Source organism: Solanum dulcamara, chromosome 10, assembly GCF_947179165.1.
Source record: "Solanum dulcamara chromosome 10, daSolDulc1.2, whole genome shotgun sequence".
Lineage (NCBI taxonomy): Eukaryota > Viridiplantae > Streptophyta > Magnoliopsida > Solanales > Solanaceae > Solanum > Solanum dulcamara.
Genome location: NC_077246.1, coordinates 58,196,787 through 58,212,825, shown reverse-complemented (window position 1 = coordinate 58,212,825; position 16,039 = coordinate 58,196,787). Strand labels below are relative to the sequence as shown.

The following is a 16,039-nucleotide window of genomic DNA, read 5'->3' as shown; positions in this document are numbered from 1 at the left end:
CAATTGATAAGACCTTGGAAGAGGTTAAGGCGCCAGAAAATGATAAAGAAATTTCAATAAATTATGTCTCATCAGAAAAAATATGAAATCGAAATATTTGTAATTATCTACAATCGTTTTGCTTATATTGTTGCTATTGAAATAATGCAACAAAATGGGAGTCTTGAACCAAAATCTGTCAATTAATGTAGATAGAGAAATGATTGGCCAAAATAAAAAGATGCAATTCAAGTTGAATTAGCTTCGCTCGAAAAACGCAAAGTTTTCAGACCGATACTCCAAACACATGAAGGTATAAAATCAGTGGGGTACATATGGGTCTTTGTGCAAAAAAGAAATGAGAAAAATAAAGTCGTAAGATATAAAGCACGACTTGTGGCACAAGGATTTTCGCAAAGACCCAACATTGATTATATGGAAACATATTCTCTTGTGGTGGATGCAATCACTTTCAGGTATCTTATAAATATGGCAGTTCATGAAAAACTTGGCATGCATCTGATGGATGTCGTTACAACCTATTTTTATGGTTCTCTGGATAACGATATTTTTATGAACATTGTTGAAGGATTTAAAATGTCTGAAATATATAAAGATTTCCAGGAAACTTGTTCAATAAAATTGCAAAAATCTTTATATGGGCTGAAATAATCAGGGCGAATGTGGTACAATCGTCTTAGCAAATATTTGCTAAAAAAAGGATATAAAAATGATCCAATTTGCCCTTGTGTCTTTATGAAATGGTCTGGATCTGAATTTTTCATAATAACCGTATATGTTGATTATTTAAATATCATCGGAACTCCTGAAGAACTTTCAAAGGCAGTAAAATATCTAAAAAAGGAATTCGAAATGAAAGACCTCGGAAAGACAAAAAAATTTCTTGGTCTACAAATTAAACATTTTGCAAATGGGATATTTGTCCATCAATCAACATATACAGAAAATATTTTAAGGAGATTTTACATGGATAAAGCATACCCACTGAGTACCCCAATGGCTGTGAGATCTCTTGATATTAATAAAGATCCATTTCGACCTCATGAAAATAATGATGAGCTTATTGGTGCTGAAATACCATACCTTAGTGCAATTGGTGCATTAATGTATCTTGCCAATAATTCAAGACCAGATATAACTTTCTCAGTAAACTTGTTAGCAAGATTCAGTTCTTCCCCAATGCAAAGACACTGGAATGGAATTAAGCATATATTTAGATACCTTCGAGGGACCACAAATATGGGATTGTTTTACTCAAATGAATCCACATCACAATTGATTTGTTAAGCAGATGCGGGATATTTATCTGATCCCCATAAAGGTCGATCACAAACAGGCTATTTATTTGCATATGATGGTACATCTATATTATAGCATTCAACAAAGCAAACTATGATTGCCACTTTCTCAAATCATGCAGAGATAATAGTCATTCATAAAGCAAGTCGAGAATGCATTTGGTTAAGATCAATAACTCAACACATTCAAGAAATATGTGGTCTTTCTTTGCAAAGAGACGTTCCAACAATATTGTATGAAGACAATGCTGCATGTCTAGCTCAACTGAAGGGAGGATACATCAAAGGGGACAGAACAAAATATATTTCACCAAAATTCATTTTTACTTATAATCTTCAAAAGAAGGGTGAAATAGATGTCCAACAAGTTCGTTTAAGAGACAATTTAGCAGATATGTTTACCAAGGCATTGCCGACTTCAACCTTTGAGAAAATGAAATATAAAATTGGAATGCGTCGTCTTTGAGATATTAAGTGATGTTTTCATCAAGGGGAGTAAAATACACGTTGTACTTTTTTTTCCTTAATCAAGCTTTTGTCCTACTGATTTTTCTGGTAATGTTTTTAATGAGGCAGCATTCAAAGCATATTATTAGATGTGTGTATTCTTTTTTCTTCACTAGGCTTTTTCCAACTGATTTTTCCTAATAAGGTTTTAACGAGGCACAACATCTATGGGTGTTCAAAATAACTATGTAAATTGTTTCTTGTAAAGTTTGTTTTTACAAGTGAACATCCAAGGAAAAGTGTTAAAAATGGATGTCTTTTTCAATGTGGGACCCACCTATTGGAAAATGTGTAGACAAGTTGAAATTGTCCTTCCACTTGTTTAGTTTCACCTATGAATATAGCCCCCTCCTTACTGCAATGAAAAAAAGAACATACCGGTAAGAACAAATACACAATACTACAAAATTCTCCTCTCTTGTGATATTATTCTTTTACTCTTTTCTCCTTATTTTGCCAAGTTAATTTCTTTTATAACATGCTGGTAGAAATAGGTTTGCCCCATACCTCATCCCGCTCTGCTTCCCATCCTTATTTACAACCAATTCTATTAAACATTGAGTTAATAGTTAAAAAAACGTTTAAAATTGGGACACTTTATTAAATGCATACCTAAATTAGGAGAAGTCTTAATTACCCTCCAACAATGTGATTTATAGTCACATAAATATTTATAACTTATTTTAGATCATATATTTTTTAAACTTCGTGTTAAGTCAAACTATATCATATAAATATGAACGAAAATTATATTGTTTTACTTTATTAAGTGTCCATGTGAAATAATCATAGGAGGTGAAGATAAATAATAAAGTAAAATGATACAATCTCCGTTCCTATTTACATAATGTAGTTTGACTTGACATGAAGTTTAAGAAAGACGTGGCCTAAAATAAATCATAAATATTGTGTAGCTATAAATCATTTCTTTAGGGATAAATTAAAAATTTTAAGTTAAATTTTTACTAAATATAAAAATGTGTTGTTCCTTTGGAGATTGACTAAAAAGGAAAGTGAATCATATAAATTGGGACCGAATAAAATTTTGTGCCATGTTGCATATTAGGAGGGTAAATATTTTTAAAAATCCATGTTTGAGGGGGTAATTAAGATTTCTCGTAGTTAGGAAGTATATAGTTTCCAAATTTTATGTTTGAGAGGATAATTAAGACTTCTCTGAAGCTAGTTAGGTCCTCCGATCAGTCAAGTGTTGACACCGAATTAGGTTTGACCTTCCTTCTCAATGTCCTTAATTTAAATATGTATTTAATAAGTATGTCCAGTTTAAGAACGTTTTTAACTATTAACTCATTAAACATTTGATTATAAATTCGCGAGATGTAGCGAAAATCTTTCGATTATTTAGATACAAATGGAGTGAGTAAATAATTGTAGTTGAGAAAGAATAAAAGAATCAACATAAATTATGGTGCGATAGTAAAATTGTTTTATCTTTAATTAGAAATTTTAAATTTGAATTCTGAGTATAAATTTTTTTTATTAAAATTATTGTTTTCAAATAAAATCCTATAATACATGATTTAAATTTAATCGAGACTCTAAAAACTCGAAAAATCGAGTGTAAAATTGAAAAGAAGAAGAATATTGACAAAAACTGAGTGGGTAAATAATTGCAGATGAGAAGAGGAAAAGAAGTGGGACATCATGAAAAATGTGCAGTACAACAGAAATGGAAGTGGTCCCAAATAGCCATTAATAAATTACTTACATGTACAAATTGACTATATAATACAAGAAAAAGGTTACCAACATAAATAAAAACACTATACATATTTGGCAAACTATCAAAGAGAAAAAAGAATTAGACGGACGCAACAAAATCTCTCTGACCAAAACCGTTCTATAAACAGTGAGATACGTTGATAACTTCTGAAATTTATCGTAAATTTTATTTAAATATTAAAAATATAATTATTACAAGTAAATATTTAAAGTTATAATAAAATGTTACGGGTATTTCTTAAACATTTATTACATAAATAAATTAACCAAATTGTTTAATCGTAGACACTAATCTCAAATAAGTGGTAAAATTTCAAATTTATTTCAATTGAAGTTGATATGTATAATTATAAGAAAATAAAATATTTTATGTGGTTAATATATCTATATATTTAATATTTGAATCGAAAATAGAGACAAATCAATAATTTAAACTCTAAGATTTTTGAATTTTAAAGACATAATACATAAATATGCATTTTAACTTAATTTTTGCATATATAATATTCAATTTTGTATATGCACAAATAATCACTTAAAATTATATAAAATTAAATAAATAAACATATGTGACATAATATACATAAAATGCCACATCATATAAGATGAATGTATTTATAAATTTCCTAATATAAATATACAGTTTAAACTAAAACTATCAAATTCCGACGCCTCACCCAAAAAAGTATACACTTTATGAAGTGAGTCCCCAATTCAGCTTTTTGACTCTATCTTTGTCCCCTTTGTCTTCTCTCTCTATCTTCCCTCCATACAAAAATAAAGTCAGCTCTTCCATTTCCATTCGCTTTTCCTAATCTCACCCAAAATAACTTCTTTAATAAGTATTTTCTTAACCACACCCAATTTTATGTATATGACAGAGACTATTTTGTGAATCTAATTTATGCAAACAACACGCCGCAACAGGGCGGAGGGTGGCGGTGATCTGTTTTCCGGTAAGTCGAGCTTTTTTTTTTTTTTTAATTTATATTTTCTGAAGAACCATTAATTAATATTGTTGTCCTCTCTGTAAAGACACTTATTAATTAATGAATGTCCAATTTTTCCTTTTTTTCTTTTCTGTTCATCTTTCCATTTAGAAGCCACTATTATTCGTGCACTCTATTTAATGCATGTTCTGAAAAAATTATGATTTTTTATTGTGAAAAAAATATATATGTACACTTGTATTCTCTCTGTTTTAAAGTAAATAGTATTTAATTTTATTTCGAAATAAATGACGTTTCACATCATCAACAAGATATTAATAGTGTTATTTCAATTTGATTCCTATTTAAATTAAAGAAAAGGAATTTTACATATTTAAAAAAACTACTTAAAAGTTATATTTTTTCAATGTATTTATTAAGAATACATTATTAAAATATATTTACTTTTTTCTAAAAATAAATAATTTTCTTAAGCGATATGTAAGAATTATATATATATATATATATATATAATTCCTTTTACCGTATATTAATTCTTGATGGAGTACCCTAGCGCTGCTCATGGAGGCAAGATAAATGTTATTCTAATTGGTGTATACACTAAACTAAAAGTGTTTGTAAGGTCCGTTTGAATTAATTATTGATTAAAATTAAAAATAATTTAATTTAATTTTTAAATTATTAAAATTTAATTAGATTAAATTTAATATATATTTATCGATTTAATTGTCGCTTTTGGTTATTAATTAATTTGCAAATAATAGAATCAAAAGATAAGGTAGGAAATAGAAAAACATACATATTAAGAATATTTTTTGTTTTGGATTTTTTACTTTCATTAGTAAATTTTGATAAATATATATAAGATATTTAAAATTATTCATAATATATAATTATTTTTTGAACAAAATTAAATGAAATATGATTAATTTTAAAAAATATAAAGTTAATTTATTTAATTGATTTTTATCGAACACCGTATACTAAACTATCTAGAAGTTTTAGACACTGTAATATTTATATACATGTAGAGAGTGTAGAAACTTAATTGCATTTAGAGAGAGAAAGTAGCACACTGGCTTAATCTTCCTTTTTTTTTTGCCTCTTCTTGATCCAGTTAAATATTCTATTTCTTTCACATTCAATTCATTTTTGCTTATTAATTCCCTATCTTTTAAATCAAAACGGCTGACTTTTTCTTGCCAATTTACCTGGTATATTCTACACCAAAACAAGCTCACATTTATCTTTATATCTTTCTGTTGATCTCACTTTTTGAGATTTATCATTTTGCTTCTTCAGTTGTGTGTCCTTTAAAAATAGTGCATTTTTCTAAGGATTTCATACGGGTATGGCAATATTTTTGAAAAATAGAATGTGATTGCTTTTGCTTTAGTATGTTATCTTGTTTATTTTTATTTCTCGATATTGGGAACATCGTTAATCATATGATTAAAGAAATTAAAATACTAACAATTTACTCTTTATTAATCAGATTATTTTTGGCTAATGAGATTGTGAACTTTCTTGGGATCTGATAAGAACCTGCCAGAATGTAAGGCCTTTTTCATTGTTTTCTAGTAGTAATTTTTTACTAATTCTTTGGAGGGGGTGAATTAAAATATTACTACTAATTAGAGTTAGATCTAGTTAGAAGTGATTATTAATTTATTTATTTAAGATAGCTAAAGGACAAAACACAAATGGTGGGGATTGATCATTGACTTGGGAGATGGATGGGCTTTGTATTTTAGCCGTTAAAGTGGAATGACCAGCACTTGTCTTTTTCGTTATCTATTGACAAAGTTAAGGATCTTTGCGCCCTACGTTGCTCGGACTCCTCGAAAAAGTAGATAAGTGTGTGTTGGGTTCTTCAAAGGCGGTGCATATTTGGAGAATCTGACACGGCTTTTAGAGAGTCCACGCAACATAGGTTTGGGCTATTAAACATAAAACAAAAAGTGATTTTTTGTACAGGAAGTGAGGCAACTTGCTTTTTCTTTTTTATTATTTTCTGGCATATTTGATTGAGATCATTGAACTGAGAGTATATCGGAAATAATATCTCTCACTGCCTTCACAAGGTGTAGGGATAAGGTTTGCGTACACGCCACACTCACTTGTGAGATTACACTGAGTATGTTGTTGTTATATTTGATTGAGATCATTATGAACTTTTTTTTTTTTTATAATAAATTATTTTAAGTTTGTGTGAATCCTATGTAACAGTAAATCAGCTGATTTGTTCTTGAATTCATGCTAGATGATCTGAACTATTTTCAACAATTCCTCATGTTTATCGTTCGAAATCCATTAGATCTACTGGTTGATATAGATAGCCAGTCGTATCTCAAACTGGTTCACTGCCATTTTTTGAGCTTCCTGTTGTATTTGGTCAGAGACTTGTATGCTGGTGTAAGGATAGGTGTATGTTGTTGTTGTTGTTGGTGGTGGTGCTATAGAGTGATATGTTTATAGAGGATTCATATATCCGTCCGTACTAATTAGTCTTGGATTGAGGCAATGTTAGATTGATTTATAGAGCATTTTTGGCCGCTGCCCTCTCGTTATTATGACTAAAAGGCTTGCCCTGTTATGCTATGTTGTTTTCTGCTGCTTCATTTTTTTCAGCTCGAATATGTTGCTAAAATTATCCTGATTCAAGGAATTTGCAAGTATTCACAGCCAATTCCTCCTAAATATATTTTGTAATTTCTGTTGACACAGGTTTCTGAGCCGTATCTACCTCACTGCTTCTGTGTATTTCTACAGATTTGACCCACTGATGTACTATATGAAAGTTTGTGAGTATAAATCTCTTATTTCTGCTATTTGCTGCTGCTTCTAAGATACATCTTTCATCGGTTTTAATCTCTCAAAGGATAGTATGGAGTGGATTAATCTGAGGCATGTTTTGTTATATCGTTGCCTCATTGCATCCATTGACTTTGTTCAGATCTTTTGTCTATTTATGGAAATGCTTCACATCTTGAAGTTACATTGTCAAATTGCATCTAAACACGTCTCGATATAACATATTATCTCTCAACTTGGTTCTTGGCCTTTTGCATTGAGAAGTTAAACTCGTCTGTGGTCATTGATTTTCTGTTTGTACCAGTTGTGCATGATTCTGAAACATTTGAATGCAATAACAGTGGCTTAACACGCTAAAGAGACGGCTACGATGACGGAAAATCTGGATGAAATATTAACTCACTCAAATGGTTGCAAGGACTCCAAGTCTTTAGTCTTTCCAACGAAAGGTCTGCTTGATTCAAATGGTCGTGATGGCACTAAAGACTCTTTGGCATGTGAAAAAGAGAGGAACGAATTCTGGAATGTTCAGGAACTTGTTGACTCTGTATTTTTTGAAGATGTTTCAAGAAGTAACAAACATGAAATTACAGCTTCACCTCTGAAAGATGATCTGAACGAAGGCCTGTCTAATTTAACTTCTTGCAAGAGAAATGGAAATCCTTTTGCATGTGATACAGGAGATAGAGATCACCCCTGGAGTATTCCCAAATTTGAGGACCCTATGATTGTTAATTTCTTCGATGATAAAGAGAAGGGAGCCGTAGTCTCTAATGCACAATTTACCTCTCTTTCAGAGTTGTTTGGTACAGACACTCCTTTATACACCGATAAGGGTGTCCTGGAATTCAAATTACCTGAATCGATGATTTGCTACGAAAAGAGTAACTATCACATTACGAAAGACATATGCATGGATGAGGGTGCACCTCTCATGGATAAAATTGTAACTGAAAGCAGGAAAGATGATCAGCCTGACTCGTCTATTTCTCTAGCTGCTGATGAACACCAGCCGAGAAACACCAGGGATGGTCTTGACAGTGAATTTGTCTCATCCGGTGAGTCCAAAGCTTCATCAGTTGAAAGTGCCGTCAAAATTTCTGTTGATCATCATACAACTAAAGAAGATGCGGATACTAAATCACTTGCTCCAAATGATATAAACCCCTTCTTGGAAGATAATATGAGCAAAGATGCTGACAAGGATTCTTATCTGGAGGACGTGATGAAGATTTTTGGAGCAAAAGATACTACAATGGATAAAGCTACTAACATATCAGAAAAAGAATGTGACATTCAGAATCTTAAGGAATCTATCTCTGATGCTGATCAATCATCACAGCAGCCTGATCAGGTTTGACTATGTTATATTTATAAATTTCCTAAGATGCCATGTGGTTAATAAGTCTCTGCATGTTTTTTAGATTCATTCCTATGGTAAAACTTGATTGCGAATGCAGTTTCTCTTGAATTGCAGATGCCAACTTTTGTAGCTGCTTTCAACAGCCAAAATGCAGTCTCGGCAGCTGATGGAACAAACAACAATGGACCAGCTAGCAACTTCTCTAACAATAGCAAGTCAGAAGCTGGAGCTATTACTTGCGACTTCAACTTGACTGAACTGGCTTTAAGTAGCAGCGTGGCAAAAATTGATAAAAACTTGCCTGAACACTCCCATAAATTAGAGGCCATCTACGGTCAAAAGGATGGGAGTTCTGACAGCTTTTCAGCTGCTACTCAAGTTCATTTTGCCAATAGTGTGGACTCCAGCAATAGCAGTATTCACGCCAAATCCCTCGACCCCCCAAATGTGGTTAATCTCGAGGAAAAGAACTCTGGCAATCTCCCCCTCGGTGTGCATGGTCATTTTGCAGATGGAGAAGCAAGTTTTGCTGCAGTAGGACCTGCATCTGGTTTGATTACTTACTCAGGCCATATATCACATTCGGGTAACATCTCTCTTCGGTCAGATAGCAGCACAACCAGTGCCAGATCCTTTGCCTTCCCAGTGTAATTGTTTGCAACATCTTATACTACAATCCTTTTTCCCATTATCTTCAAGCTGTTGTCGGTTTGTACTTACATTTTCCTTGTGTTTATCTTTACAGCTTACAATCTGAATGGAACAGTAGCCCAGTAAGAATGGCAAAGTCAGAAAGGAGGCATTATAGGAAACACAGGTGTTGGAGGAAAAGTCTTCTCTGTTGTAAATTCTAAGTCCTTTTGTTTCTTTTTGTAGGGTTTTCAGTTCAAAAATATACATCACTTTATGCTCCTTTATAAGTTACATGTTGATATTCTTAGGAATGACATGTCATTGGTGGTAGGTTTAGAGGGCTCATTGAGTTTGTTATCTTAAAAAGTGGAGGCAGTGAAATGTAGACCCAATTAACCTTTTGTTTTCCTTATATGGATCTATCTTCAATATAATCATTAAGTAATAAAAATCCTACTATGTTAAACTTGCTTACTATTATTCTCCTCTTGCAAGTCTCTTCCGTGGATGTAAAGTCAATATGGAATGGATGCAACCTGTGAAGTATATGTTGAATATTTTTGATGATGGACGGACAATCAGTTGCTCACAAGTTGAATTTTATTATTGCAAAGTAAGGATCCGCTTCGATTCATAATGTAATTCACAGTTTCTAAAGCATATCCCCAAAAACTAAAAGGAAAATCAGAATAACTTAACACGGATCTAACCATTTCCTAAAGAGTTCTATTTCTTCTTTCTGCCACACTATTTTGTTGTGGTGTTCCAGGGGTTGGGGGACCTTCGTTTGAGATAAATTCCGGTGTTATTGATATGTAATTCATGATTATGATAAGTACTTAATGAATTCGGCAGAAAGGTATTCACCATCACGATCAGATCGTAATGTTTGGATATGTTTACCATGTCGCTTTTTTGTTTCTATCTTAAATTCTTTGAATTTTTCAAAGCATTCAAATTTACAACGCAACAAATAAATATAATCATATTTTGAGTAATCATCTGTGAAAGTCACAAAATACTCAAAACTACCCCTTGCTTGTATGTTCATAGGACCACAAAAATCAAAATGAATTAATTCTAACTTATTATCGGCTTTATTTTCTTTAGAAGGGAAAGGTCTCTTTGTCATTTTTCCTTCTGAACATGATTCGCAGGTTGGTAGTGCTTCCATTTTCAATAAACTAAGAGGTTCATCAGAAATCAACCTTGAAATTCTATTTATATTGATATGACATAGATGTAGATGCCATAAGTAGGACTCAATTCAGAAATACGTTTTTTTTATGAGAAATATCAATGTTATTGTTATATCCCGCACTTTTGGGCATTTGAAAAAAAAATAAAAATTTGGCTTGCAAGAAATAAGGTTGTGAATTATTTTATTCATTTTAATTAGTACCGGTGTGATGTTCATGGAAAAAGTGGTTTGAAAATACGGAGGAAGGCCGAGGGCAAAATTGAAAATTTTGAAAATTAGTTTGTGAATTACTAATAAGACCTATGGTCTTGTTGGGCTCAAATAAGGATAATACTAATAGAAGAATTGAGGCCCAACACAAGAGGGCCCAAGTCTTGGAAATTTAGCTCCTTAATTAAGGGCCCATAAATATATGTTGATGACTTTTAAGTCATATTTATCCATATACTTCATCTACATTCAAGAAAACTCTAGAAAGAAGAAGAGAAGAGAAGAAACTAGAGAGGGAGAAGGCCACGGTTTTGGGAGGAAAAAAGAGGTGAGTCTCCGATTTCGTTCCGTAAATTAATTACTTAGCGTATACTACGATGATATGGAAGTATTAGTAGTATAAAATTATGATTTGGTGCAGCAAAAATCGGACAGCAAGCTGCCACGACGATTCAGCGAGCCAAAAAAAGTTCCGAGGCGCGATTTCGGCAAGTTCTAGCCAATTTCGGGAAAGGTAAGTTCTTTCCCTCTAATTTGGAGTTTATGATGTTAAATTAGGGTGTATTACACACCATAGGAGCTGCTGGAAGTTGGGGAAAAGATTTGAAAAGTTCGGCGTTCGAAATAAGCGAAATTGGAATCGCTATAGTTAATTGTAATCGTATAATGCGTTGTGCTTGTGGGATGTGACTGTTGGTTGTATGGTAGTGTGTTGTGATGATGGAAAATGGGTTAATGAGGGCGTGGGGGGCTGCTGGTTGCAGCCACATGACCCTCCGCTTTGCAATTAATGAATTCGCGAAAGAAAGATTAAAAACTCTAGTTTTGGTATCTTAGTTTCGAATGAATTATTGGGGTTTTATATTGTGTAATGTTGTCGTAATATGTATATGTATGGGCTGATGGCTGTATTGTTGGTTGGCTGTAGGTGCTAAGGACATGGTTGGGAATTCGGATAGGGCACATTATAGGGGAGGTGCTGTCCGATTTCCGTTAACGCCTTAACTAGTTAAGGAACTAGTCGAGAATGCGAACGAGGGGATGAGTTCTAGGAATACTCGTGTGTAACCTAAGGAGCTGAAAAGTCTAAGGTTGTTAATACTCGTATTGCTTTCGTGTTACCTAGGTTCAAAGGACGACGAGGCGAACGGGATAAAGAGTAACCCGTAAGAGGTATGTAAAGCTATCTTCTTTTCTCTTGGCATGTCTTAGCCTTAAGTGATTGATAAACGGAATGTGGGGATAATTCCATTCATAGAACTCCAAGTATGAATCATAAGTCTTATTTACTCCTCGATGGTAGAATTCCTATACTAGTTGAGTTATTGCCTCTCAAGGATTATATACGATGGAGAGTAGCAAGTATGTGAAGCTACCTTTCCTTCTTTTGGCATGTTTTGGCATAAGTATGTAAAGCTACCCTTCTTCTCTCTTGATATGCCCTTGACATAAGTTATGATGTTATGATGAAATGTTTATGGTACCGAGTCCCTTAATAGGCCAAGTATGATATATGTTACTATCTAAGGATCGGGCCGTACGTTCCACGGCACATATGTATATAATGATTTTATGAGGAAAAGTAGAGGGTATGTAAAGCTTATTCTCTTTCTTCTTTTGGCATGGCCCATAGAAAGCCACGGACGAAGAATGCGCAAAGTCCACAAGAAGCTCTTATTCTTAAGTACACTAAGATGGCTAACGTTTTTAATTTCCTAGAACTTATGTCCTTTTGCCTCGATTCATGTGAAAGTATTCAACCATCCTAAGTCGGTATAATTTAGGTTGTGGTATAAATCATGACTCCTATTCACTCCTTTAAGCTAGAACTCTTCCAATAATTGAACTATGTCTTCTCAAGTTTTTCTATACCTTGGGAAGTAATAAGTAGGTAAAGTTAATCTTTTTTTTTGCATGAACTTTATGAAACAAATAGACGAAGTATGGGTGATCCAAAGGAAGCCCCATTCTCAAGGCCACTAAGATGGCCATTTTCATAACTTCCAAAAGATATTTTATTACGCTTTGATACGAGTAGATGACTCCAAAAGTGCTACTTTGATGCAAGCCACAAGGACACTCCAAAGGTACTTGTTATGGCTATTGTCTTAATTTTTGAGTGATAGTTCATTTTGATTATTTTAATACGTCCCCGATGATGTTTTAAATTGCATATGGTTACTTACTACTTCATTCGGGTATACTGTAATACATCTTTCACCGAGTCTCGAGCCGACTATAATATAATTATATGATATACGGATCGGGCCGAACGTTCCTCGGCATTACTATATAATATATGAATCGGGACGAACGTTCCTCGGCATTACTATATAATATATGGATCGGGCCGAACGTTCCTCGGCATTACTATATAATATCTGGATCGGGCCGAACGTTCCTCGACATTACTATATGATATCTGGATTGGGCCGAATGTTCCTCGGCATTACTATATGATATCTGAATCGGGCCGAACGTTCCTCGGCATTACTATATGATATATGGATCGGGCCGAACGTTCTTCGGCATTACTATATGATATATGGATCGGGCCGAACGTTCCTCGGCATTACTATATGATAAATGGATCGGGCTGTACATTCCTAGGCATTATTATATGGCACTAATAGTACATAGATGCTTATGATAACAGAGTGATGTGGTTGTTACACCGGATCCCCGAACGGACCGGGTATAGTATGTGATGATAGTATGTACGACTTTATTTTATGAGATGCAAGTACAGTGGGTTGTTGAATGTTATACTTGCCCCCTCCAACCCTATGTTAGTTGTGCCCTCCTTTTGATGTTTTATACTTATATACTCAGTACATATGTCGTATTGACCCCCTCTTTCCGGAGGGGGCTACGTTTCATGCCAACAGGTACAGGTGCGCGCTTTGGGGTTCCGCTAGCTTAGGATTCCACCTAGAAAATTTGGAAGAAGCTCCATTGAATCGGAGCCGAGCTTTGGTACTAAACCTTTTATGTATATATTTACTTGATTACGGGTACGGTGGGGGCCCTGTCCCACCTTATGTTACTTTTCTTACTCTTAGAGGTCTGTAGACATATATGTGGGTTGTATATGTATATGTGAACAGTTCTGCCTATATGTTACGATAGCCTCGTCGACTTATATATTGTCTTGCCTGTTGGCACACTATGATTCAAATAGGAGACAGGTTTACTTATAACTAGCAGGGGTATATGCGAGTGTCCAGTTCGGACACCCGTCACGGCCCACGGGGTTGGGTTGTGACAGTTATTTAATTCGGTTTGTTGTAGGATGTTAAGGGAGACTTCAAATGAAAACAGATCTTGTATTTTAGGAGCCCTAAAAATAAAAATGATTATTATATTTAATAACAACACAATTATCAGCAAAATAAATAATATAACCAGTATGCATTACTTTTGATACAGATAATAAATTTCTTCTTATCGAAGGAACATAGAAGACATTATTCAAGAGTAAAATCCTGAACTACTGAACGAAAAGAAAATATTTCCTATAGCTAACGCTGATGTTGGTTCCTCATTAGCCTGAAAAACGCAGACTTCATTCTCACTTAGCCGTCGCGTTTCCTAAAACCCCTGCAAAGAAGTGCAAACATGGTTAGTGGCTCCCGAATCTATAGCCCATAGTTGTATAAAAATGGCCGCTAAACAGGTTTCAACGACATTTAAATAAGAATTACCTTTGTTTTTCATCTTGGCTTAATAGTCGGGGCATTGCTTGTTGTGGTGTCCAGGCTGCTTGCAGTGGAAGCACTTGCCCTTAGGCTTAGCCACACCACCTTTAGCACCTTCAAGTGCCATAGCCTTACGAGGCTTCTACTTCTTTTTTTGAGCTTTCACCGATTTAGAAGAAGAAGCAACAGGGTTGTCCACCATGAATGCCATAGAGGGAGGAGCTTGCTGCTTGATAATGAATTATGTCGTTGTTAGTTCATTCAAAAGTTTCGCAAGAGACAAATCCATCTTATTCATGTTATAATTCAAATGAAACTGTTGAAAACTGTCTGATAGAGTCTGTAGGACCATCTCTACCTGAGTTCTTTATCAATGGAAGCGCCAAGTATCTCCATCTCATTCAAATAATTCATCATCTTCAGCACATGTTCCACGACAGAGGGTCCTTCAACCATTTTGGTTGTCAAGAGGGCATTCATGGCAGTCTACTTTGAAACGCGATTTTTCTCTCCGAACATCTCTTTGAGAGATTCAAGCATATCATAAGCAGTTGTCATGGACTGATGCTGATGCTGTAAGACATTCGCCATTGAGGCAAGAATGTAACACCTTGCCATCTCATCAGCCTTAACCCACTTGTCATAGTCTTGGATCTCCTCAACAATAGCATCTGCTGATTTAATGGGCATTTCTCAACCAACACATATTTGAAATCCTCAGACATAGAAACTATATCAAGATTTCATTTCCAATTCACATAGTTAGGACCTTCCAGTTTGTTTTGGTTCAAGATAGAGGAAAATTGCTTGAAGTGAGACATAGTTAATCTAAGAGACATTTTAAAAACAGTTCATTAAACATATGTTCTATATTAAAAAAATAGTAACAAAAGACACATATAATCATCCTAATGAACAATTAGATTCGATAGGAAAACTTAACTACTCTAGCAAATACATGAGCATGTTCATATATCACTACTTAAACAAAACAGGTCCAATTTAGTTAGAGAGTAATCCGTTAAGTTTAGTTATATATATGTATTGTATATAGTTTATTGTCCATTGATTCAACAAGTAACTTAGTTGGAAAGTTAATACAAGTCATCAAAACAAAAGACTATAAAAAACAGTATGTAAGTATACAAGTTTATTTGATGGGGAAGAAGACTTATGTTAACATTTAAACTCATACTATACCGTAAAAAACCATCAAAAACCATAAAGTATGGACCCTTGAAGCACTGATTTTCAAAAAATAATTTTTTCAAATTTTTAAATTTTTTCAGAAAACACAAAAACTGCCAAAACCCCATCAAAATAACTCAGAATGGCCATAAAAGGCCTAGATCACAACATGGTGGTGCGTATTGCTCAGTGGATCATTTTCAACGAACCAACCAAATTTCAGGTCAATCGTAGTTTGTCGAAATTTGAAAAACTCCAATACCAATCAAATCAACAAACATCGACGAGGCTGCGTACGAGAGTCAGCAGGGTTGTCTGCTCATCTTGGCCTTACCACTACGCTACTGATTTGAACTTATAAATAATGACATAAGTTTGGCTGCTCATCCAACGATAAGATAAATGGCTTTGCTTGCCTTTTGTGATTTGCAAAA

The 16,039-nt window shown here is 33.9% G+C and overlaps 1 protein-coding gene, 1 long non-coding RNA gene and 1 pseudogene across 6 annotated transcripts; 2 read left to right on the top strand and 1 right to left on the bottom strand.

The window, feature by feature from the left end:
• The first annotated feature begins 4,225 nt into the window (after positions 1–4,225).
• Positions 4,226–9,765, top strand: LOC129871562 (uncharacterized). 4 transcript variants are annotated; one of them, XM_055946508.1, is made up of 6 exons: positions 4,226–4,504; positions 5,994–6,053; positions 7,226–7,302; positions 7,654–8,666; positions 8,790–9,322; positions 9,421–9,765. In XM_055946508.1, exons 4-6 carry the CDS (start codon positions 7,683–7,685, stop codon positions 9,527–9,529), a joined length of 1,626 nt encoding a protein of 541 aa, XP_055802483.1. In that variant the 5' UTR covers positions 4,226–4,504; positions 5,994–6,053; positions 7,226–7,302; positions 7,654–7,682; the 3' UTR covers positions 9,530–9,765. The 4 variants fall into 4 exon arrangements, with proteins under 4 accessions (XP_055802483.1, XP_055802482.1, XP_055802484.1 ...); XM_055946507.1 differs by lacking the exon at positions 5,994–6,053; XM_055946509.1 differs by lacking the exon at positions 5,994–6,053 and having other exon boundaries at positions 7,617–8,666.
• Positions 9,766–10,981: 1,216 nt separating this feature from the next.
• On the top strand, positions 10,982–13,882 carry LOC129870892 (uncharacterized). 2 transcript variants are annotated; one of them, XR_008762155.1, is made up of 4 exons: positions 10,982–11,047; positions 11,141–11,233; positions 11,648–11,892; positions 13,608–13,882. It is a non-coding gene; the product is annotated as an uncharacterized LOC129870892 (long non-coding RNA). The 2 variants fall into 2 exon arrangements; XR_008762154.1 differs by having other exon boundaries at positions 11,648–13,882.
• Positions 13,883–14,658: 776 nt separating this feature from the next.
• Positions 14,659–15,238, bottom strand: LOC129869825 (uncharacterized; annotated as a pseudogene).
• Between the last annotated feature and the right edge of the window lie 801 nt (positions 15,239–16,039).

Bases quoted from the DNA above. Each gene is read 5' to 3' on its own strand.
- LOC129871562 (XM_055946507.1), top strand. From the start codon at position 7,683: ATGACGGAAAATCTGGATGAAATATTAACTCACTCAAATGGTTGCAAG. The intron at 8,667-8,789 runs GTTTGACTATGT...CTTGAATTGCAG, and splicing joins CATCACAGCAGCCTGATCAG to ATGCCAACTTTTGTAGCTGC. The intron at 9,323-9,420 runs GTAATTGTTTGC...TTATCTTTACAG, and splicing joins AGATCCTTTGCCTTCCCAGT to CTTACAATCTGAATGGAACA.